The following is a 25,982-nucleotide window of genomic DNA, read 5'->3' as shown; positions in this document are numbered from 1 at the left end:
TCGAAACCAGCCTGAGCAAGAGTGAGACCCCGTCTCTACTATAAATAGAAAGAAATTAATTGGCCAACTGATATATATATAAAAAAAAAAAAATTAGCCGGGCATGGTGGTGCATGCCTGTAGTCCCAGCTACCCGGGAGGCTGAGGCAGTAGGATCACTCGAGCCCAGGAGTTTGAGGTTGCTGTGAGCTAGGCTGACGCCACGGCACTCACTCTAGCCTGGGCAACAAAGCGAGACTCTGTCTCAAAAAAAAAAAAAAAAATACATCTGAATGTAGGATTGTGGATCTCAGAATGAACCAGAAAGCTATTATCTCTTAAAGGAATATTCCTTCACACAAAAAAAGAAAAAAAACCAACCTCTTCTGACACTATCAACAAAATGAGGGAACAGATACAAGTGAATAAAAAAGATTTTAAAAAATTACTGGAAAAATATTCACTACTCCTAACAGACAAGTTCCGTCTTTTATAATAAAAACCTACCATGAGGGACCACTCTTTAACTTTCTGGAAGATCACTCTGCGTCCCTGGGGCATCCATGCCACCAACACTGTCACGGCTCTTATGGTTAGCCAACAAACATACAGACCACAAGCAGCTGTGTAGAGCTCATGGATTTTGGCAGTCCCCGTCCAAAATGACATTAACCAACGGCCAGCAAATACTGAAAATAGAAAGGCTGATGAATGAGACATGCGGCTAGGTAAAGAGAATGGTAATCTTGATATTCTTCTATTAGTATTTTCACATGAGGAGAAAGATAACACATTTTTATATATTAATGTCTTCATCACATATAAAACAAAAGGCAAAATCACAGACTCTAAACAGTGCACAATTATATGATTAAGACACAACCAAAACACAGTAGTCAATGGGGATGAACTCCCCTGGGATATGCACTCTGATTTGCCTTGCCAATTACTTGTTCTTTCCACCTGAAAAAGCTTTTGAGGACATTCTTGTTTTTGTTGTTTTCATCATCAAATAATTCATTATGCACAAAAGAGGACAAAGAGGGAGAATTTCTTTTCTAGTATTTGTGCTGTGAACATTACAAATAATGTAATTTTCTTCCAATTGGCTCGTTCAGCAAGGCAAAAAACTGAAGGAGTAGGGTACAATAATGTTAAAGTACAAAAATCAAAGAACACCATAATCATTTTCTTAGAAAAAATTAAGACCATATAAATATACCGGAGTGCAATAAACTGATTTGAGAGCTAAGGCAATGCCTCACAAAAAAGTTGTTAGAAATAAATTCTACAGTGTACTCACAACAATCTCTCCAGCAAGAAAGATCACTTATATTATGTAGTAACTTTCTTTATATGATTACTTCTTAGTAAGGCTGGAAAGAACAGCAAGATCCAATTTTCTAGTGCATTTTCCCCTATGAACTGCCTTCTTAATATAGTATTATTATTTTTGAATACCTAAAAAGAACTAGTGGCTATACTGACCATTTTTATACATTATCTCATTTATCCTTATAACAACCCTGCCCCTTCAATGTAGATATGACCTCCATTTTAAAAGACTATGAATTAAGGCTCAGCAAAAGAACTCTGTCCAAAGTCATACAGGATAGAGTTGAGTTTGAATGCATGTCTGCCTGACAAAGCTCATGCTCTTGACCACTAAACTACACTGCCTCCACATCAAACTAAAGCAGCTTAACAGTCAAGTCTTATAAGGCATATGCTGATAACCATGGACTTCCTGCAGAAACACAAAATAGCCTGGGTATAAAAATAACTCTTTTAAAGACAAATACATAGATAGATATATTATATGAAATAAATCCTTATTTGAAGATATTGAAATCGTAACTTAAACTTCCGTAGAAATGCCTAGTGTTCTACACATATTTCTACCTTAGGGTTTATGTTTTTGGTTTGGGGGATTTTTATTTGTTTTAAATTTAATGGCCACTTCCTATTCCACACTTTACCTACTTCTAGTCAAAAAAGTGTTTTTCAGAAGACAGAGTTAGTTTTTAGTTTGTAGTAACTCAACATCAGTTAAATTGTAGTTGCAGAAAAGTACTCTATGGAAAAGAAATAGCATCCTCATAACCCCAAATGTAAAATATAAGTCTCAACATTCTATAATTAAAAATAACAGCATTCTTTCCACTAGATGGTAGAACTGGATCACAGAAAAATATTTACTTAACAATGTTTAATGGAACTAAATTACTCCTTGCCACACTCAAATACTAAAACTATGTTTCCTGGCTAGGTGTGGCAGCTCACACTTGTAATCCCAGCACTTTGAGAGGCCTAAGCAGGAGGACTGCTTGAGCCTAGGAATTCAAGACCAGCCTGGGCAACATAATGAAACCTCCCTCCTCTACAAAAATGAAAAATAAAAAATTATCTGGGCATGGTGACACGCACCTATAGTTCTAGCTACTTGGAAGGCTGAGTTGGGAGGAGGATGCACCTGAGGCTGCAGTAAGTTATGACTGTACCACTACAACTCCAGCCTGCATGACCAGGTGAGACCCTGTCTCTTAAAAAAGCAAACAAAAAAACCTAAGTTTTTTGTTTTGTTAAATATGTCTGATAAAACATGAAAATGGAACATAAAAACCACAATGTAAAACTATCCTAATTTCAAAAACTAAGTTTTGGCCGGGCACGGTGGCTCATGCCTGTAATCCTAGCACTCTGGGAGGCCAAGGCGGGCAGATCGTTTGAGCTCAAGAGTTTAAGACCAGCCTGAGCAAGAGCGAGACCCCCGTCTCTACTAAAAATAGAAAGAAATTTGGCTGGACAACTAAAAAATATATAGAAAAAATTAGCCAGGCATGGTGGCGCATGCCTGTAGTCCCATCTACTCGGGAGGCTGAGGAAGAAGGATTGCCTGAGCCCAGAGTTGGAGGTTGCTGTGAGCTAGGCTGATGCCACAGCACTCTAGCCCGGGCAACAGAGTAAGACTCTGTCTCAAAAAAAAAAAAAAACCTAAGTTTTCTCAGCAATATGTTTACTGCATTGCATTAAAATGTTTAACCAGCTGTCATTTTAACAGCTGTGATTTAAACAGCAGTTAGCTTCCGAGCAAAGTCCTAAAGGTCAAAAATCATTATGCACGAAAAAATAATCCTTATTTTTACCAGTTTACAGTAAAACGACAATTCCTACAAATTAGAAAATGTTCTCCTTTTTTTTAGAAATAACAATTGAAATTAATTTTTCTAGTTGCTCTTTCCCAGCTTTAGCCATCAATATAACAATTTGACTTATAAAATTAGTGAGTTCGTGTTATAATCAAAACATTAACTTAAATACACTTACATTTGATAAGAGCTGAAAATTATCTTCCACTTAATGATTTAAGTGGTTGACACATATTAATATAATCTAGAATTTTCTGGCTGGATATGAACAACAAAGGCGAGGCAGGTGAGAAACAAGTGGTTTTTGCCACTTTGTCACTGGCTTTGGACTCTACCCCCATTTATCCTGTCCTCTGGAGAAGATGACAAGCTACTATATACAACTATATTTATCCACAACATCTTATTTGTTAGATGAAGAAACATTTAGTTGAAGTTGCCATACTTCAGTGAAAACTCAATGCCATAGAAGATTAGTATTTGCAAATACCAAACAATAAAGGGAAACAGTCTGGCTTCATAATGTTCTCTAGCCAACAGTATGCAATATATTGGAAAGACAATTACATAATGATAACAAACATAATTAATATCAAGAGACTGGCTTAAAGAAATGACTTAAACCATATAGATGATTTTTTGAAAATGAGTCTTATAAGACAATAATCCATGAAAAATGAATGACCATAAATACTTTTTCCAAAATCAAAACATAAATTATATCTTGACTTTGTCCTCCTGTGCTCCAATATAAACTAATCCAGTAAGATGGAGAGTCCTAAATTGATCAATATCCCATATTGAATCAAACATGAGAGGAAAACTATTTCAAGTTTATATCTGATGAAAAAAAAAATCACATCTCAGCAAGATGTAACTTTTAAAAAAGATGCTATCAGTTGAAAGCTAGGACAAGCTCATACCTGGTAAAGTAAGGCAGATGAGGCTGGCAATCAGTAATGTTATACACATGAAGACAATCAACAGAAATATCTGCAAGGTAAAACAAAGAACACATAAATGGTTTCATGTGTGCTCAATATATTTTATGATAACCCTCCGAAACAACACAATTCTCCCATTAAAAAGAAATTGTTTGTATTTTTATTTCCAGGTTTTCTTTGATTTCACATAAAAAGGAAGTTTTTATTTTAGGTAAAGTTACCTAAAATTTAGACCAAAAGGACAATAAGTGTCCATTCTCACATAATCAGATACATCCACAAGTAACAAATATGTTTTTAATCAGAGAGCATTAAAATAAAACATATTCAGCTTAAATATTCCCTTATTATTAATAAAAAGAAAACATTACAAATTAAAAATATTCACCTTTTAATCAAATAGTATTATCCAATTAGAATGTCCTGTGATGACAGAAATGTCTAGATCCACACTGTCCAACACAGTAGCCACTAGCTACATGTGGCTACTGAGCATTTGACATGTAGTCAGTGAGAATGAGTAATGGAATTTTTAATTTTATTTAATTTTAATTGAATTGAAATGTAAACAGCCACATAAGTTAGTGCCCCTGTACTGAGAAGTAAAGATAAAAGGATACCACACAGAGAGGAGGGAAACAGTTTCCCTGGGGAGAAAGGCAGCATCTATAGTTTGCATTCTACCTGTTATCTAGATACATCTCCACAAGACCAGAGCACAGAACTCTGGTGGGAAGCCTGAGAAGGACAGATGACAAAACTCAAGAGACTTAAGAGGCTTTGTCAGCTTTAATTGCCTAAGAAAACCCTTACTGATTCTGTCTCTGGTCTGGCCAGAAAATATCTTTTGCTCAGAGGGCTGAGTAAAGACCAGGGAAAAAGAAAAAGGGAACTGACTATGATGACGTCCGCTTTCAAGAGACAAGGGGAAAAAATGACCTTGCTATTTTCCCTCAGGATTACACAGCAAAGTACTCTAGCATAAGCCTCTGCATCAGGAACAGAGATTTGTCCCTTAAGGGGACAAAGAAGCAGAAGAACAATTCAGCGAATGCTGACTAGTGCAGAGATGTTCAAGGCTCTCAACTATCTGGTTCCTGCCCATCCAAAAGCCTCATCTCCCACTGCTCTTCTCCCTGCCCCTCCCCTTCTTCCCAGCACATATAAATATATTCCATTATCTGTAGTTCCAAGCCTACCATGTCTAATGTCCCCATGTCCTGCCATATGCCTGGAATGCCCTTCCCACTTTCCTTTTTTTTTGTTTTTGTTTTCTCTGACTGGCCTCTCAACTTCTAAGACAGTTCAGGTACAACCTCCTCCACAGAGACTCCTTTGGGCCCACACTAAGAACCCATGGCCCTGATTGAGGCAGTCACAGCACCCTTTGTAAATACCCACCATGAGAACCCAAATCTGCCACAGTTTGTTTTCTCATCTTTTAAGTAGACTATAAACTCTTCCAGGGCAAAGACTATTAATATGCTCTCTATACCCTCAAAGGCACCAAAAATATTGCTGAATGACTGAATTTTTGGACTCATTTGATCTACAAGTAATACACAAAGGTATTATGATAACTATTTTTACCAAAAAAGAAACTGAAGCTGAAAGGTTAAATAACCTGTCCAAATTTCAAAATGATCTCACAAGCCCATATCATTATTAGAGGACATTTAAAATATATCAGACTGAATGTAAATGCATGATGACTTCATTGTAATCATACAGTAGTCATCAGCTTACATTTCTGACAAAATTTTGAATCACAGACTAATCACTTACTAATTTAAAGACCATGGAATAGGCGCTATCTTAACCAACCTGTGCTTCAGTTTCATCAGCTATTAACATGAAATTATCACCCATACTCTGCAGTCTTTTAGTGGAGAGTAAGTGGAAGAAAAATATCAAAATACCCAATCCTATGGTTCCTTACACATAACTGAAATAATATAAATAATGTTAGTTTATTTATTTTAGGGTCTTTTTTCCTCTTAAACACAGACCAGAAGCCCATGGAATCTGAACTCTATGACCCATTTCTAAAATTCAATAAACTTACCTGGTCATTTGTATATATTATGTTACATAATGAAGGTAATAAAACATGGATTCTTGTCAAGAATGTGTAAGACTAGCCTACACAGAGGAATGCGTGGTACCATGCTAACAGTACCAATCCTCAATAGAAATTTGAAAAAGACTCTATTTCTGGTTAAGTCTGTATAGTACCTACCCTGAGTGGAAAATTTAAAGGCCGGCGGTAAGGCTGAAAGCCAACAGGCCCTCCCTGCTGGAGTATGGCTTGGTGAGCTGCATGCAGGCCTTCCCCCACCACAGGAATAGCGTTGTTGTTTCGAGCGTGCTGGTTATTGTTGACTTGTTGATTTGCACTATTCTCATTTTCTTCCTGATCTCCCAATAAATAGGAATGAAGATCCCTGTGCAAAAATTACATAAGTGAAACATTTCACTTCTGGTCAGAATAAAACAGCAAAAAAATAAGCAAACAAAATAGCAGACATGAGACTTATTTTCTTAATATTTACTACAAAAGTAGAAAACATACATATAGAATCTGTACACAGTATTATTAACAAGTGGTCTAAATGTTGGTGCCTGGTTTAAATTAAACTTCTCTAAATTTAATATTAACGAACTTATACAATACCCCATAAATTCAATCTACTTTGTTTTCTTCAGCCAGTTCTGAGAAGAAATCAGTAACTGAAAAAAATACATACAACATACAAAATAGCTACAAGTATACCTGTAAGTAGTTAGAAGTACAAGATGTAAGTACATACATATAGTGCACTAGACTGTAAGGATCTTAAGGGTGGAAAAAAACCCAAACTTTTCTTCTCTACAGATGACTACTATGTCTATTGTGACATATAGCTCAACTAAAACCTTCAAGCTATACACCAGTTAAGTAAAAAATAAGATTGGGGGACAAAGCAGTTAGAGAAGGACAGGTGTCCAAACAAACATAACCAAACCCATATTTCATGTTAAGATAGCTACAGGATGCCAAATGTTTTCTGAAAACCTTTTTAATTCTAAATATTCAACTTTTAAATATGTATATAAAGCTTAAAAAAAAATAAATGCAACATGTTGACTAAACAATTGAGAAACCAAATCTTAGAACTCATTTGCCAGGTTCTGAGCTCTAAATAAAGTAAGTTGGGTTTCTTTTTGCTGCATTAAAATGTTTTTTACCCTGTGTTATATAATATGAAAAAAATTGGACCAGCAGCAGACCTATAAAAGGGCAAAAACATGCATACATTCTCTATAAAAGGAGAGATAAGAAAATTTTTTTAAATTTTATAAATAAGTATTATACACACTTGCAGATATTGTCCTTTATTAAAATTAATTTTTCTCAAGTGAGGCATGGAACATACTTTTTTCTAGAAAGGTTAGTCAATGGACACAAATGACATGCAAGTCCATACTCACAGCAAGTACCCAGCAGTCACAGTCCATGCTCGCACCAGCCCCTTCAGCCACTGCCTTGTGTGTCCCTGCTCAAGTAATGCTGGCAAGACGACCTGAAGCAGAAGAAGCTCGAGGGACAGTTCGCTCACTGGGGCATCACTAAGACAATTACAAAGAGCATAGATTTATAATGTGAGTTCTATTTTCCATTATAACTATATCATATCAAATATTTAACAGATTACAACAAAACTCCTTAAAGAACTGAAAAAACTCACTGCCCTTCTTACCTCTCCTCCCATGCTCTCTAGAACTTAGTGAGGCTTTCCCCACAAACTCCACCAAAACTGTCTCTGGTAAGTATCACTAATGACCTTCATTTTGTTACATCAATGGTCAAGTCTTGATTCTCACCTCATCTGCTATACTAGTAGCATGTTACACAACTGGTCACTCCTTCCTCTTCAAAATAATGTCCCCCTGAAGAGCTTCCAAGACCCGCTATTTCCTTCACATCCCCAACCTGGGTACACCGAAGGGCCCCAGGCACTGTCCTCTCTTCTTTCATCTACATTCACTCTCTGGGAGAATGCGATTCTCATGTGACTTTTAATATCACATTTCTGTACATTTCTATCTCCTATGTAGGCATCTTCCCTAACTCCTCACTCGTGTATTCAAAGTGCCAAATCAATATTTCACATCGACATGTACTAGACATCTTAAATTGAGCTTGTTCAATATCAAATTCCCAATCTTCCCTTTTAATCCTGCTCCTCCCCCAATCATCCCCAACTCAGTAAATGGCAACTGAATTCTTCCAAGTGCTCAAGACAGAAACTTTGGTCCTTGACTCTCTTTACACCTCACATCCAAACAGCTACAGAATTCTTTTAACTGTATCTTTTTTTTTTGAGACAGAGTCTCGCCTTGTTGCCCAGGCTACAGTGAGTGCCATGGCGTCAGCCTAGCTCACAGAACCTCAAACTCCTGGGCTCAAGCAATCCTGCTGCCTCAGCCTCCCGAGTAGCTGGGACTATAGGCATGAGCCACCATGCCCGGCTAATTTTTTCTATATATATTAGTTGGCCAATTAATTTCTTTCTATTTATAGTAGAGATGGGGTCTTGCTCTTGCTCAGGCTGGTTTTGAACTCCTGACCTCGAGCAATCTGCCCACCTTGGCCTCCCAGAGTGCTAGGATTACAGGCGTGAGCCACCGCACCGGCCTTTTAACTGTATCTTAACAATATCCTAAACCCTAACCATTCTTATAGCCTCCACTGGCCACCCTCATCTTTCACCAGGATCACTGCATTATCCTCCTAGCTGCCTTCATTTTCTGACCTGGTGACTCCAACCCAGTTTCTTCTTCTCATAGAAGCCAGAATGATCCTTTTCAAAACTAAATTAGATCACTCCTTTGCTCAGAGCTTTCCAAGAGCTCCCCAATTCACTTAAGTAAAAGCCAAATGGCTTATAACAGCCTATGAGGCTCTGTAGGAGGCTTTCCATGACTTCTGTGACTTCAGGGTCAACTACTTTGCCTTCTCCCTTCTACTGCAGCTAAACTGGCCTCCCTGCTGCTCCTCAAACAGATCTGGGTGCTGCTGTACCTACCTTCTGCAATGGGACCCAAATGGCTCACCCCTCTCATCACCACATTCAAGGCTTTCCTCAACTGTCACCCTCTCAGGTCTTCAACAGTGACTCTTCCTAAATTGCAACCCCATCCTGACCACTCTCTTTATCTCCTTTCTCTACTTTATTTTTTTCCCCATAGCTCTTAAGAGCATTTGACATATTACATATTTTATCTATTTTAATGTCTGTCTCCCCTACTAAAATGTTAGCTCCACCAGAGCACAGACTTTTTCTTCATTCTGTTTTGTTTACTCTTATGTCCCCACTGCATAGAAAAGTACCTGGCATATAATGGGCTCTCAATTTTATTGAAGAGAAGAAACTAAGAACTACTATTAATATATAGTACAAATTCTTTACTAACCTCTAGGTATAAGTGACTACCACAATTGATTTTTCTCAACAACATACAAAGCTAGACCTGTATATACTGGTTATCATAATGATTGGACCCAAATATATACTACATATGATCTAAAGGTAAAATTTAGAAAACCATCCTCCAAATCTACAAAAATCCTAAGTGTAGAAAAATAAAGTTTTATTTACAAAAGAGTAACAATTTAAAGAGCCGTAAGTTGACGCTACATTTTAAATTACTTACTAGCATCTTTTTTCTACACTTTAACCAATCAGGATATACCTACTGGCCAATTCTAATTTAATGAAATACAAATTTACTTTGTGTGCAACAATAAATCTTTCATTTTTGAATAATCCTGTTCCTGTGTAAAGCATTAGCATCCAAATGAGATATGATTTCTGCCATGTTTGATGAAACAAATATTTATAAAATAATGTAACAGGTGCTATAAAAAGAGGTAAATATTACAAAAATGGAGGCAATTTTAAAGGATGGAATGATGATTTATCTAGTTAGGGAAAATAAAATCTTAATCTGCATTTTGGGAAAGAATATCAATAGCTTGCCAGACAAATATGGGGAAGGCCACTGTAAACAAGGAAAGATAAAGAACAGCTGAGTCAATTCTGGGGCAACTCAATGGCACTAAGCACAGCTGGAAAGAAGAATTCAAGTCAGACAATGCTGGGACAAGATGTTGGAAAGGCAGAGTAAGACTGTGCCAATCCTGTATGTCATTTTAAATGACCTGGATATTGTTATGTAGTTAATGTAGGAACTGCTGACAACTTTTAAACCAAGGGATAAACCAAATTTTTAGAAAATCTGAAGGCAGGAATATTAAGGATGGATTATAAGCAGAGAGCAACAATAAGGCCTAAACTAAGGTAACTGGCAAATCAAAAGGTGGATTATTAAGAGATTTTAAGGAATTAGAATTGACAAGACTTTAAGATTACTTAGAAGTAAATTTGAAGAAGAAATCCAATTTGCCTGGAATTGCAATAACAACTGGGAATAATGCAAATTCCTAAGAAAGGGAATACAGGATGAGTGGTAGATGTTAGGTTTTTAGGTGACTTAAGTTTTTAAAGCAAAAAAATTTCCATCTACAAGCCTTGTATCCTATTTTTAACCCATAATTAAATGTGCAACTTTAGCTTCATTCCTCATAATGTGCTTTTCAAAATAAAGATGATGCTACTAATACACTCACATTAGGTATGGTAAAACATTTCAATGCTCAACAAATGCATACTATATTTGAAGAAAAATAAATGTCTTCCATTGGAAAATATAACTACTAAACTAATGTTTATATGGTCTAGAATAGGGCAAAATTTAACTGTCAGATATTTCTAATAATATCTATAAGAAATGAATGTTTTAAATATTTAATGTAACCTGAATAACAAATCCCTAAAAGAATAAATTAGTAAAGCTATTCTGAATTTTTAAAACTTACCTGTAGAGCATGACATTATATGGAAGAAAATTAGGCAGCAGACTCTTAATTATACGTATAGGAAGCCAAAGCATCAGGAGGACAATGGAGCCAAAGACAATCTGCAGTAAGAAACAGTGCATGACACCACTGTAGAGTCAACCACTCCCATGCAAGACAGGTGGACATCTGAACACACTCAAACAATATGCAGCCCAGGCCTGTATTCACCCAGAGCCCAGGTGTTCCCACTCTACACACTATTCTTGGGTCACTTTGTATAAAAATGCATCTCTGAGATGGCTGCTCCTCTCAATGTGAAGATCTGCCATCTAGGGCACAAAGGTTAAAACAGAAGCCACAAAGGATAATCACCACATGGTATGTAAGGAGAGAGCTAAAAACTTACAATGAAGGAGCAAAAATACCTGCAACTTAATGAATCACCTATAACTATCTAAGACATGACCCATGTTAATGGCTCTCAAGTTTCCAAAGGGCATAATTTGTTCTTAAAATTTTATTTTAGAAAAACTTAAGATTTTAACTAGGTAATTTCTTCTTCCAGGTCAGGAAGAAACTTTGGGATGCTTCCGTTAAGAATTTAATTTAGAAGGCAGCAATAAGTCTCCATTGGTTCAATGCAAATTAAATGTAATTCAGAGAATAATTTGGCAATTAATTATACTACTACAAAACTAGAAGTCATCTTTATTAGCCATCATTTATTTATTTTAACAAAGTTACCAATAAAATAGCTATTGACAACTGAGTTCCACAAGCTTAGATAAGTGTAAATAATTCAATATACTCTACCAGCCTTCCTGATGAAACAAAACTAAAGGGTAGCTAGCACACTTTACTCAAAAAACAATGAAGGCCAGGCATAGTGGCTCATGCCTGTAATCATAGCACTCTGGAAGGCCAAGGCAAACAGATCGCTCAAGGTCAGGAGTTTGAAACCAGCTTGAGCAAGAGCCCCGTCTCTACTGTAAAATAGAAAGAAATTAGCCAAACAACTAAAAATAGAAAAAATTATCCGGGCATGTTTCTCCCTTAAGCCTAGGAGTTTGAGGTTGCTGTGAGCTACGCTGACGCCACAGTGCTCTAGCCCAGGCAAGAGAGTGAGACTCTGTCTCAAAAAACAATAATATGCTTACCACTGACAAAATAAATCTTCGGAGATGCCTATAAATGGGCAAGTGGATCATTTCCTGAACTGGATTAAAATCTGGATCATTCAAATTCCTCAGAAACCATAAGACACCAGGTCGAAGTACCTGCAAATATATTTTAAATACTATAAATATTCAAAAATGTCTTCGGGTTCTTATATGCAAGCTAAAACATTAACAGAAAAATGAGAACCTAAAATTATTCTGACCATCTAAAATTCATATGGTTATCCTGGGAAAAGAAGTTCCTAAACCATAATTTGTATGAAAACTACCCTATGTTTGATGTCTTGTGACCACTGGATGCTTTTAATCGTTCACTAGAAAAAACATTTATTGAGTCCAATTTGTCAATAAATCTAGATCTCTGAGATTAAAAATAAATAAATACAACCATTACTACGTTTATCATCTGGTGAAAAGATTATGTTGCAATGTATAAGTGTCCTAAACAGAAGATCTGACTTTAGTCTTACACTTCCCAGAGATGTTGATTAATTTAAGAAAGCTATTTATCTTTCCCCCTCTGAATGAAACTCATCATCCAAGAGGCTGTAGATGATGGAGTAATGGTAGAGTCTGGGTACTAATCCTGTGTGGTCCAAACTCACTAAATTAGTCTCAGCAAAGCATCTAATCTTCCCAAACCTCTATTTCTCTATTTTCCAAATGAGAGGGTTACAATATATAATTTCTAAGGTTTTAACTCCCAAATACCAGGATTCTGTATTAACAAAGAAACACATTGATAGAATGAAAAATTCATTATAAAACATTTATCACTAAACAATGTAATTTTAAGTTCACATATAATTACAACTTTTAAAATAACATTACTGAACTTGCTTTAGTCTCGATCATTTGTTTTGAAGAAAGAATGTAAGCTTTGCCTGGGCTCGGTGGCTCATGCCTGTAATCCTAGCACTCTGGGAGGCCGAGGTGGGTGGATTGCTCAACGTCAGGAGTTCAAAACCAGCCTGAGCTAGAGCGAGACCCTGTCTCTACTAAATATAGAAAGAAGGCCGGGCGCTGTGGCTCACGCCTGTAATCCTAGCTCTTGGGAGGCCGAGGCGGGCGGATTGCTCAACGTCAGGAGTTCAAAACCAGCCTGAGCAAGAGTGAGACCCCGTCTCTACTATAAATAGAAAGAAATTAATTGGCCAACTGATATATATATAAAAAATTAGCCGGGCATGGTGGCGCATGCCTGTAGTCCCAGCTACCCGGGAGGCTGAGGCAGAAGGATCACTCGAGCCCAGGAGTTTGAGGTTGCTGTGAGCTAGGCTGACGCCACGGCACTCACTCTAGCCTGGGCAACAAAGCGAGACTCTGTCTCAAAAAAAAAAAAAAAAAAAAAAAAAAGAAAGAAATTAGCTGGACAACTAAAAATATACAGAAAAAGTTAGCCGAGCATGGTGGCACATGCCTATAGTCCCCGCTACTCAAGAGGCTGAGGCAGAAGGATCACTTGAGCCCACGAGTTTGAGGTTGCTGTGAGCTAAGCTGATGCCACAGCACTCTAGCTGGGGCAGAGTGAGACTCTGTCTCAAAGAAAAAAAGAATGTAAGCTTTATTCTTTTTGATAAAAAAATTGTATTTACTTAGAAACATTCAGAATGTCAACAAAACAGCCACAACTTTTTTTTTTTTTGCAATTACAGAGCGATATTCAGTTAACAGAACAATTATTTCATATAAGCTAAATCAGAGACAACTGAAGATGAAAAAACTACCATCCCCATAAATAACTAATTTGCATTCTGCACCAACAAGAACCTGCTTTAAATTTCCATGCCAATTTGCTGTACCAAGCAAGATTAGTGGCTACTGAAAATACCACCAGGACAGAGGCTGGGCATGGTGGTTCATGCCTGTAAGCCTAGCACTCTGGGAGGCCGAGGCGGATGGATCGCTTGAGGGCAGGAGTTTGAAACCAGCTTGAACAAGAGCAAGACCCCGTCTCTACTAAAAATAGAAAGAAATTAATTGGCTGACTAAAAATATATACAGAAAAAACTAGCCGGTATGGTGGCACATGCCAGTAGTCCCAGCTACTCGGGAGGCTGAGGCAGAAGGATCACTTGAGCCCAGGAGTTTGAGGTTGCTGTGCGCTATGCTGATGCCACTGCACTCTAGCCTGGGCAACAGAGTGAGACTCTGTATCAACAAAAAAAAAAAAAAGGAAAAAAAAGAAAATACCACCAGGACAGGGCTGGTAAAGACACATTCAGTAGTGTGTTAACTATACAAAAAAAAAGACACTGTATTGTTTAAAAACAAATCTTACACAGACTTACATTTCAATTTTTTTCTTTAAAAAGAGTTTTGTATACAGGGGAGGTTAAATGCTTTAGACAAGAAAAAAACTGCACTAGAACCAACTTATTCATCATCATCTTCTTCTTCCTCCTTCTCTTCATCCTCCTCCTCTTCCTTTTTCTTGCTTTTTTCAGCCTTGCCAACTCCCTTTTTTGATGCATCCAACTTTCCTTTAGCTCAATATGCAGCAATATCCTTTTCATATTTTTCCTTCAGCTCTGCAGCCTTCTCTTCATAAGTCTGCTTGTCAACTGCAGCAGTGTTATTCCATCCACATGTCTCTCAGTTTCTTTGCAACATCACCAATGGATAGGCCGGGATGTTCTCTGATTTTAGGGTGATACTCAGAAAAGAACAAGAAAAAGGCTAAAGAAGGCCTCTTGGGTGCATTGTGATACTTGAACTTTTTGTTTCCCTTTTAGGATGGATATAGGTTTTCATTTCTCTTTCACAATGGGCCTTGTCTGCCTTTGCCATATCTTCAAACTTTCCTTTCTCTTTAGCAGATGTGGTCTTCCACCTCTCTGAGCACTTCTCAGAAAACTCTGAGAAGTTGACTGAGCATCTGAGTGGGTGCTGCTTCTTGTGCCTCTTCTGACAAGTTTGCACAAAGAATGTATATGATGACATTTTGATCTCCTTTGCCTATGTTGAGTTATTTCTCCTCAGAGAGGCATGGAGTCACCGAGTGCCCATCGGGCTCTCACTTGCCCCAGTGTTGTCTCTACGAAGCTCAATGTACTGCAACATCTGTGTTAACGAGAGCCAGACGCAGCCTCCTCACTCCACTCTGTAACCAAACTTTACTTGCAAACAGAATTTACTCACTTATACTATATGAGTCAGGAGAATGCTCTGGCCCTGACCATCTCTCCTCTCCCCCTCAAATCTTTCAAAGAGCAAAGGACATTGAGAATGGCATTCAGCCTTTGTGCTTCCATGTTCTGTTCCAGCTACAATTCTCAGCCTCTCCTCCCTGCCCTGCGTATCTACATCAACAGTCCAAGGGCAGTAAGCTGATTTGTTCAATGGCTGTATTCACTCCCAGGCTATAAAACTAAGAACAGGAACCATGTCTTTGCTTCTCACTACTAACCCCGAAAATACAGCATAGTGTCTGGCACATAATGAGCATTCAGTAATACTTAGGGAATGACTGAGCTAAGATGTATACTGAGCAAATACTAATCTGCTCTCACCATCTTAAAATCAGAACAGATTCCAAAAAGAGGATTAGTAAAAGCACTCATCTGGCAAGTAAACTGGAATCACAAAGGATCCTCACTATAATTTTATACTTAAGGTACCTACTTCAAAACCATTTTACATGTTCAATCCTGCAAAACCATATCCTTCGGATATTTCCAACATTACATTTCCTTGAATAAAATCTGAGATGGGCTCACATCTCACAATATTCCAAGAGTTTGTATCAGAGGATGGTTGTAATACACACCAGGTAAAACAAGTGCTCTTATTTAATTTTTTCCCTCTGTTTAATCATCTTTCGAACTCATAACTGATTACAGATAGAAATATAATAACTTGTCAATTTTTGAGATAAACAACTGAAAATAGCTTAAAGCAATCAAACCAAAGTCCCCTACCACTTATTCCCTCTTAGAATAAAATAGTAGAGAATATGGTTTAGGAAAATCATCATCCTGAGGCATGTACTGGTAGTGAAAGTAAAAGTCCTTTTCATAAATGTACAGTATTAGTATTTCCCTCTGAAATTCAGTTGTCAAGTAGCTGTAGGGTAGGACTTACCTCTCTCAGTAACAGGATGAAGGAAGCAAAGTAGAAGACATACACCATTCCCACTAGCCAATGCAGAAACATGGTAGTCCCTGGAGCCGACTGAAAGCTCAGTTCTCGATCTTTCAGAGTAGCATCAAACATTTCCTAAGCCAAAACAGAACAGCTAAGAGAGATCTGTACCACTTACATTTGCCACATTAACATTTCCATCTTCCAGGAAGAGAATAAATTACTTGCACGTAAGGTATGATATTCTAGGACTGAAGTTCTCTTAATGCCATTTCATGATGTCACAGGAATATATAAAATATTGGATACTACTTCAAAGAGGTATATGACATTTTTAAATTTTCAAATATAAATGATGAACCAATTGGCGAATAAGAGCTTTACTAACACTAATTCTGTGAAAGAACCATTTTTGATTAATGTAAGAACTGTTCTTGGTTATAAGTCTGCACTCTTGAGTTTTAATATCAGAGTATAGGAGTAAAAGGCTATCTCATAACCAAAAGCAGCTTTTCTACATATAAAATATTTTTGAAAAATCAAAACTGATTATCACTAATAGCCATTAAAAATTTTAATCTAGGCTGAGCATCTTTCTTAAAACAAATTGTTAAGATTGAATTTATTATTTCAAAGATAGTGTCATTATCAAATTCAAATTACTTCTTATATGTGCACACGCATGAGTGTGTATAATGTATTGGCATCATCATAAAATTTCGAACAAAATGAATAATGAAGTTCTCTACTGGTTATTACAAAAATTCCAGTCAAACTACCCTGATGTCAGAAGTTTGCACAAAACCTCAAAAAAAATCAGGCACTCAAGAAAAAATTGACAACATTAAGATTCTACAGTGATATATTTTCAGAAATAATATGCAAATAAATTATCAAACATTTACTTTCCTTTAAAAGGAACTCATCCTAAAAACGTCTTTTGAAGCTTTGAAATTATGAGATTGTATGATAATGAATACTGAACTTACCAGGGAACAGATATCCAGCCACCAGCCACAAATGAGAGGGAATACTCCAATTTCTACCACCACTAACAAAGAAACCTTAAGCGAAAATAAAGGTTATCAATATAATCCCAATGAAGCAGAAATCATTTCCAGTTTTAACTTGTAACAGGAATTACCTTAACAACAATATAGCAGACTCCCAGTAAGCGACGAGACCTATGAAATTTAACAAGAGTTGCCAAACCCTACAGCATCTAGTCAAGGAAAAACTGAGCATTTGAAGGTACAATGAAACAGGTATTATTCAATACTTTTTGACAAATATTTTACTTCACATTTTGTCCGCACTCACCCTGACTACAAATACCTACAACTTTTACTAAGACAATAAGGAGAGAGAAAAGTTTTACCATCAGTGAGAACAAATCTCCAGTATTTATATTACTGAATACTCAAGTTGGTTCATTAAAGGATACATGACAAATTATCAGTGTTATTGCTAAAAGTATATACCCAACTATGGTTGTGATTAGGCCTTCAAAATGAGATGCTTGGACCTGGAAATAAGAAAAAATAAAATTTAATTTTACCACATGGCCTACATCCTAGTTTTTACAATGTATTAAACAATCCAAATAACTATAAGTGAACTCTCTAGACAATTTATAACTAGAAAATAACTGTAAAATTTCCTTTGGATGACTTCTCTGAAAACCAGGCTCTCCCATTGGCTGCTATATATTACCAAAAAATGAAAAATTTTGAAATAACATTTTCCCCCAAAAAGAGAAAAGAGCAGTAAAGTGAGTTAAATTTTACAAAAATAAAAAGACTGCAATACAATGGCCTGTTCTCCAGTCTTACTCTAAAGCAGATTTGCTAGAGCAGCAGAATATGCTCAAGTTGCCCACCTGTCGGATAACATCCTGGCCACCTCCGTTCCTACCAATAGAATTTTAACTATTTAAGTTTCCCTTGCTCTCCAAATCTGTTTCATTCTCAACTTACAGATGGTAAGAGTGTAGATAGTAACAAGTACTGCCCATCTGCATTATTTGGTTCTTGAGTTTCAGATAGCAAGTGGCAATTAATTTGGAAAGTCAAAATTTATCAAAATATTTATCTGAACCTTTCAAGCTCTTGCCTTCAACTAGTGAGAATCAGAGAAACATATTAAATATCAGAACATTTCAGAATGTGATCTCTCAGGACTCCTATACACAAAGTGAACAGAAGATCCCACTTAGCCAGTTCTTCCTTAAAAGACTAAATCCTTTCAGGGCTCCAAGAGAGGAGCAGTCATCCATCTAAAAATTTATCTACCTCTGGAAAATAACAATAAAATGTCAAAACTTAACAGGAATTACCTGCAAATAATTACAAGCAAATTATTTAGAAAACACCACAGCTCATCATTCCAAGATAGTCTATTCCTTTTTTAAAAATTGATTGTTAAATTGTTACTTTTCTAAATTTACTATGGGAAACCTAGGGAAAGGGAGAGAAGGGGACACACAAGTTCATAGAGCAGGTGGAAAATCAGCCTGTGGGAACCTTTCCTGCAGTAGGCCTTAGGCCCACCTAACAGAAAGTGCATACAGTGCATCATGGGATTTCAGATCAAATCTCCCTTAGCTGGCACCATGACCACTATCTCTTGAGCCACTGTTATTTTTAAAAGAATGAGATGACAGTGTTGGCTAGCTATTCCTTTGAATAAGACAGACTGAGAAATGAAGTAACTCTTTACAATATTACTTACTCAGCAAATATCAAATTTGGGGGCAGTTAATAAAATTAAGTTTGTAAAAGTATTATACTCACGTGTTCTTCAAATCCCAAACCAACAAGGGAGAAATGACCAATGTGGTATGGACAAAATGCTAAAAGGGGGGAAAAAACTCAATGAAAACTTCAACATCAATACAATGAACTCTCCTAGTATAATCCCCTGCTAAAAGGAACCAGGAATTCTGGGAGAAATTGTAAGACTCCAGAAATGAGCCAAAAATATGCCACCTGGGGCATTCTCTATAACCAGAGAACAATAAAATTATCAAGGTCTGATAGGACCATGTCAAACAGACACATAAACCATTATGAAGAGAGTGTCACAGGCCAAAGAGATGATGATATGAGCATCAAAAATAATAATGACCAAAATCAATGGAAAAACACTGAACACATACAAACCCATTAGCTTAAAATGCTCAAAAAGGGAAAGCCTAAAATAATAACTACAAAAAGAAAAAAGCAACATCACAGAAAACACTTCCATGTTTTGAAAGTAGTTAATACATCAATGGAATAAGTTAACACACCAACTCCTTATTCTGAAAACTAATAATTAAAAGGAAAAAATTAAGCATCTGTCCTGTGTCACCTGGGCAAACAAGTTCAGGTTAAATGAATAGTCCTAGCTGATAAGCATTTCTTCTTCTTTACAAAAAAGCCAGCTAAGGGCTGGGCCCCGTGGCTCACGCCTATAATCCTAGCACGCTGGGAGGCTGGGGCGGGTGGATCGTTTGAACTCAGGAGTTCGAGACCAGCCTGAGCAAGAGCGAGACCCCATCTCTACTAAAAAAATAGAAAAAAATTAGCTGGACAACTAAAAATACAGAGAAAAAAATTAGCTGGGCATGGTGCACATGCTTGTAGTCCCAGCTACTCGGGAGGCTAAGGCATAAGGATCCCTTGAGCCCAGGAGTTTGAGGTTGCTGTGAGCTGGACTTACACCACAGCACTCTAGCCTGGGCAACAAAGTGATACTCTGTCTCAAAAAAAAAAAAAAAAAAAAAGAATAAAGAAAAGCTAGCTAATAACTGTAAAAAAGGACATTTTAAAAATTATCTTTTTGCCATACCTAATAAATGATTCAGGAAAGGACCATCAAGGGCTAATAAAATCACTGGATGGAAGGTTGAAGGAACACTGTATATTTCCATGGCACTAAAATATCATAGTCCCCTAGATTACTTTCTGATGGTAAAGGAAACAATGAAATCTATGATAGAAGCTCAGCTTATCAACTGATTCCACTGATAAAACTGGATAATCCAACATCATATACCTCCTCATATGTCATGTCAAGAGGCAAAGTGACCAGTGAAGAATCTGTCCCAAACATTGGAGCTGAATCTAATCAGGCCCTTAGATAGGACTTCCAGTTTACAGGAAACATGGGAGACAAAGGATGAAAGCAGAGGACATTTAAAAAAGCAGTTGGGCATATGTAGAACATGATACACTTCAAGAACACTTAATCTCATCTTGACAATAATCAATGGCAATACAAGATAGGGGTTGGGGGAAAAGAAAAGAGTATTCTAGCTTAAAAAAAAACTTAAGACTTAACAACTAAAAGTAATGTGTGGACCTTTTTCTGCATATTCAATCAAACAAATCATATGCAAAATGGCATCTAAGAGGACAGACCAAGAATTTTAAATATGATTTAAACTATTACAAAATATTATTACAAAATATTATTAATATTATGGATTATTACAAAATATTAAAGAAATCCTGGTAATTTTATAAGGTAGAATAATGATAATATAATTAAGTAAGACAATATCCTTAAATTTTTCATAGTAAGAATTTTTATAGTCTCTTTTGCTCAAATCTTTCTGGCTAAATTTTACTTTATTCTTTTTTTTTTTTTTGAGACAGTCTTGCTTTGTTGCCCAGGCTAGAGTGAGTGCCATGGCGTCAGCCTAGCTAACAGCAACCTCAATATCCTGCCCTCAAGCAATCCTGTTGCCTCAGCCTCCCGAGTAGCCAGGACTACAGGCAGGCACCACCATGCCCGGCTAATTTTTTCTATATATATTAGTTGGCCAATTAATTTATTTCTATTTATAGTAGAGGCGGGGGTCTCGCTCTTGGTCAGGCTGGTTTCGAACTCCTGACGTCGAGCAATCCACCCGCCTTGGCCTCCCAGAGTGCTAGGATTACAGGTGTGAGCCACTGCGCCCGGCCTACTTGATTCTTAATAATACAATTTAATTATCTTTTCTTTATGTTAGAAATGATGAAATTGCATAGATTATTAGGGAAAAGGGTAACTCCATCATTAAGACAAAAGTTAGAGTGAACCTATTCCAGATATGGCCTCTAAACTTTTTTGACTACTCCACAAGTAGAAAGTTTTATGAACATGTATTCCCAAAATATTTAAATTTATTTATAAACTATATACATGTATTCTTTTACTAACATATTATGCATACTATAAAGAACAAGAAATTTAAAGGGGTAAGAAAATACTTCATGTAGAATTTTGCCTATTTTGTTCTGGTACCACATTCTAGGATGACTCAACTTAGGCCCCTGGGAGAGGGCAAAATTTTCAAATTTTAACTCTATTTACAAATGTAATTTTTATCCTTAAACACCAGTTGCAACAATCAATTTCCATCACATTACACAGCAACTACTAGAAAGGCATCCTGAAATTAAGATCAGTTTCTCAGGATCATTCCTTCTACTGGGAGACTGGAGCTTTGTAAGGTTATATTTCTGCAAAGTACGTGACCAGAAAAGCCAACAAATGCTGTAGCAAACTGCCAGTAAAGGAACACACGCACAAAAGAGACATGAGTGTGCTTAATCCCAATGACTAAAAGAAAAAGTATCTTCCTAAAGGAAGAAAATTTGTTTCATTTCAAAAGATCCTAACTATATAATGTGCATAAATTAATTAAGATAAAGTTTTTTTCATAGTATAAGGCTAGGAGGTTGGATTAGAAATAAATTTACTTAGATGAGATTTGATTTCTATAAATGAAAGTTATTTGTATAATTCATGTTTTAAAGGTGACCTGTTTCTCTGAAGATTAATTTAGCATTAAGCTTTTGTGTAAGAGTAAATTCTATAGATCATTTTTTCTCTCAAAAAAAACTTGGTCAAGATAAACAGTTTCAACAGTCTCCATATGAATTATTTTACATAATAAAAAATAAATGCAGAATAACATACAGACACTCCCACATGCAAAGGGAAACAAAGAATGGGCTTTCTATTAAATTTGTAGCACCCTAAATATCTACTAAAAATTAAGAATCAATGTAAGTTTTTCAAAATATTTTGCGGCAACAAGATACATGTAAATTTCTTTTGTTCTTTTATAGATAATATATAGAAATCACTTTTTTTGTCTCATCCTCAATCCAAACATCCCAAGCCTATCTGATTATATGGTTCCGTTAAAGACAACCGCTTTCTGTAGTCCCAACAGAAAGCAAACAACTTAGAGTTTGGTGAAAGAAGCCTTGAGAAATCTTTACCCCTTGTCTTCAGCAGAGCTGAGGGTAACTCACAGGCACTAAAGAAGGAATTTCCCAAAGACCATCTCTCTATATAGAGATATGTTATGTGTTGCCTGAGGTCTCTGAGACACAAAACATAGCACACCTAACAATAGCCCTATTCTATTAGACTACACCTGCCCTCCCATTAGAAGGGCAGGAATGGAATTCTAAGGCCTTGGTTTACTTTATTAGTTTCCCTTATCTTTCCCCCATAGCAGGAAAAAACCTCTGTCAACTCCCTCTCCACAAACCATGCCTTCCTTTCCCTAATAACTTCCAGTGAGAGGGACTATGGAGTAATGTCAGAGAATTCTTAGAGCTGCACTTGGAAAAGTGTTTGGAAGTGATTTTGCATGTGCTGGAATCTGGTTCTAAGCGGGGAGTTCACACTTAGGGGAGATTTATTATCTCTGTACAAGCCTACATCCATCTCTGGTGACAAGCCAGGGTCTCTGGAAGGTCATGATCAGGAATTTGACTGTAGAAAACAACATCTTCTGCCATAGGGAAGAGCACACAGATAATCAGCACAAAATTCATTCCAGAGGTGGGAAACTGTATATTCTCAAGTTAGTCTAAAACCATCTATTACAAAAAGAGATGAAAATGCTCAAAAGAAGCAGAAACAGGTAGGTAATTGCAGTCAGGGTTGCTTAGGAGAATTATCTGTATGTCTGGGGCCTTCCTATAGGATTCTTATCAAAAACTATTTTCATATATTCATTAATATTCCTATGCTAAAAACAAAACAAAAACCTATAATAAGGCTCCTAGAAAACTCCTACCATAACGCTATAAAAAATAAAGGCGCAAATACAACTTACCAAAAATAAGAATGAACAGTGTATTTAAAGACACCACCCAGAAGACATGCTCCTAAAGGAAAAGAATATTAATAAAGCATATTCAATTAATATTTAACAAATGTTTCATTGAACTACCTCACATATTTAGCCACAGCTAAATACTGAAAATAGCTAAGACTGAATTTTCTCTCTACACTATTAAGATATCAATCTAGAATTTATATGCAACTTTCATTTTTCATTAGATAGCTCTAATGAAACTAAGCCTACTACAAAAATAAGCCTACTAAAACTCAAAGTTCATAATGTTACATGTAGAAAAAAAAATCAAATAAATTTATAAGTATTTCCTTTTTATAAATTCATAATCTACCACAAACTACATGGATTTTCATAAATAACTACCAGATTTCATTAAAATCACATGATACTGAAAAATTCCAGATGGAAAAAATTGAAAGTCACATTAATTATAAACAACATACTAAAGAGACTACACTGTGCTTGTCTTTCAGTGTCCATTCTGCTTTCATGACTTCTGCATGGTCACTACTGCTTGGCTGCCTCCCCTTTGGAAAACTCTAGCTTGATCTCTAATCCCTCCTCTTCCAATCTGTGCTCTCGCTTTATTTGTTCCTGTCTCACCTGGCCATCTTATCCACTCCCACAGTTCTACAATCACCTTAAAGATGACGGCTATCCATCTATTCCTCTAGACATGTCACAGACACTTGAGCCATGCTGACACTCACCAGACTGTTCTAGTCCATTCATCTGGACCTGCCATCTTCCCCAACCATCAGGTTAAATGATCCTTCCGAGGATCTTTTTAGAAGAATTTCTCTGGTTAGATCTCCTTACCTTCCACAAATCCAATTGGCAAGAAGGGTGACCAGTTTGTCTAAAAGAAATAACTGCCACAATCCCACTCACCCTACTGGCTCAATTTTTTCAGCTTCTCTGCCTTCAGGGCTCCTAAACTCTCCCTATCCCCAACATCTTTTACGCCTCTACCTCTAAGTTATCATCTCTAAAAATTTCCTGCTGAAACACTCCCCTCTGATAAGAAAGACCTGACCAAGCCTCTTTTATGCCCCTCTTATATCCTATGTATACTTTCGGTCACCAAATCTCTAATACTTACCTCTAAAGTTCCTTGTTTACATGTTCATTTCTCTTTACTAAACTCTTATATAAAACATCTTTGAGAATAAGGACCCTATTTCATTCATTATTGAATGCCCCAGTAACTATCACAATAGGTGGCACGCAATACACATTAAATATTTTTCACTTAAGTAATGAAGTCTTCCTGTAAACAGTTTTTCCAACAATTCAAATGGGTTTCAGTCAATACCACTACATCAACAACCTCTGTCATTCTTCCATGAGGAACCGATGAAGTAAGGGACAAAAATGCATTTCTAAACTGTGATCAAAACAAGAAGCTCATTAATATCACATTTCCACTAAACTGTGGAATTACACCAACTATGTTTCTTAAAATCCACACACTGTTGACTTCAACACCATCTAGAGCCAGCTGAGGAAAAGGTCTACATTGAGGAGAGCAAAGGAGACAGAAATTATTTGGGTCTTTGATGACACTGTTGGGCCTTTGGATGAAGTACTCCTTGAACCCAATCTTTCTTGGGACTTACTGTTATGTTATTGTTTCAATCAGCAGAGGTTCTGCTACCTGTAGCCAAAATCATCTTGATACCCTCAGCTATTTAAAAATCCCAAATGGCACATGATTTATACTGTAAGACCTAAAAACATCATTTCTCCTTTAAAGAACAAGCTCTTTAAAGAATTGCTCCTCAACTTAGAGTTGTAAATCTTTACTAATTAAGGCAGGGTGCCTAGGTAAAGATGGGTGGTGTTCTGTGAAAAGCAGAAGCCTAGCATCAGTCTGGGGCTATCACTGTGAAAACTGTTTTGCTTTCCCTGGTACAGGCATTAAACACTGCAAGATGAAATTTTAAAAGACCCAAGTTCTTTTTAACTACCATTAACTTTGGATTTCATTTTTCTTTCTAAAAATCAAATATTTTATGATAATTCAAAATACTATTTCCTTTATGCTTTTCCAATATTTTCAATAAACAAAATGTACACTCTTCAACATATGAAATAATCAAAAGCCAATGGGCATTTTGACCTTTAGTATAAAAAGGCAGCACATACTATAAATCTGAAGTTACTAAGTCACTAAGATAAATAACTGATTCACACTTCTGTTATTAAAAAGAATTAGTTTTACTTACCAGAAAAACTAGTGATCCATCAAGTCCTAGCATCTAAAATAAACAAGTAGTAATAATATCATTAATCCAGGGTGCAACAGGATTTTCTATTCTACTTTTCCTTTCAACATCTTTAAACAGTCTTCACCCACTACTTTCCAATATTACCTATCATTTTCAGAGTAAAAAAATTACTGTTTATGATAATATTTTGTCTCCTTTTATTCCAAATCATAAATTCCATCTTGGGTTTAATTCTTGCATAAGCTATAGAGGCAGTCAAGACTTCATGACAGAACTGTATTATTTTGTCAACTGAAGCATGAAAATACTACTTAAATTTAAATTGTTCCTCCATTATTCAGAAGTCCACAATTTCAGATGCAATATTCCTTAAATGGATTAAGGT

The 25,982-nt window shown here is 36.5% G+C and overlaps 1 protein-coding gene across 1 annotated transcript in view; it reads right to left on the bottom strand.

The window, feature by feature from the left end:
* MARCHF6 (membrane associated ring-CH-type finger 6) overlaps window positions 1–25,982 on the bottom strand; it is a 79,631-nt gene that overhangs the window by 18,952 nt on the left and 34,697 nt on the right. Inside the window, exons 9-21 of the mRNA XM_012791143.3 lie at window positions 25,595–25,627; window positions 23,343–23,394; window positions 19,030–19,088; window positions 17,682–17,762; window positions 17,382–17,450; window positions 17,227–17,301; window positions 16,238–16,372; window positions 12,134–12,253; window positions 10,995–11,095; window positions 7,544–7,681; window positions 6,312–6,516; window positions 4,052–4,121; window positions 487–668 (exon numbers count right to left, since the gene is read on the bottom strand). Coding sequence (XP_012646597.2) covers window positions 487–668; window positions 4,052–4,121; window positions 6,312–6,516; window positions 7,544–7,681; window positions 10,995–11,095; window positions 12,134–12,253; window positions 16,238–16,372; window positions 17,227–17,301; window positions 17,382–17,450; window positions 17,682–17,762; window positions 19,030–19,088; window positions 23,343–23,394; window positions 25,595–25,627 — 1,320 coding nt within the window. The remainder of the gene's footprint in view (window positions 1–486; window positions 669–4,051; window positions 4,122–6,311; window positions 6,517–7,543; window positions 7,682–10,994; window positions 11,096–12,133; window positions 12,254–16,237; window positions 16,373–17,226; window positions 17,302–17,381; window positions 17,451–17,681; window positions 17,763–19,029; window positions 19,089–23,342; window positions 23,395–25,594; window positions 25,628–25,982) is intronic.

This window comes from Microcebus murinus, chromosome 11 (genome assembly GCF_040939455.1).
Source record: "Microcebus murinus isolate Inina chromosome 11, M.murinus_Inina_mat1.0, whole genome shotgun sequence".
Taxonomy (NCBI): Eukaryota; Metazoa; Chordata; class Mammalia; order Primates; family Cheirogaleidae; genus Microcebus; species Microcebus murinus.
This window is presented reverse-complemented; position numbering and strand designations above follow the sequence as displayed.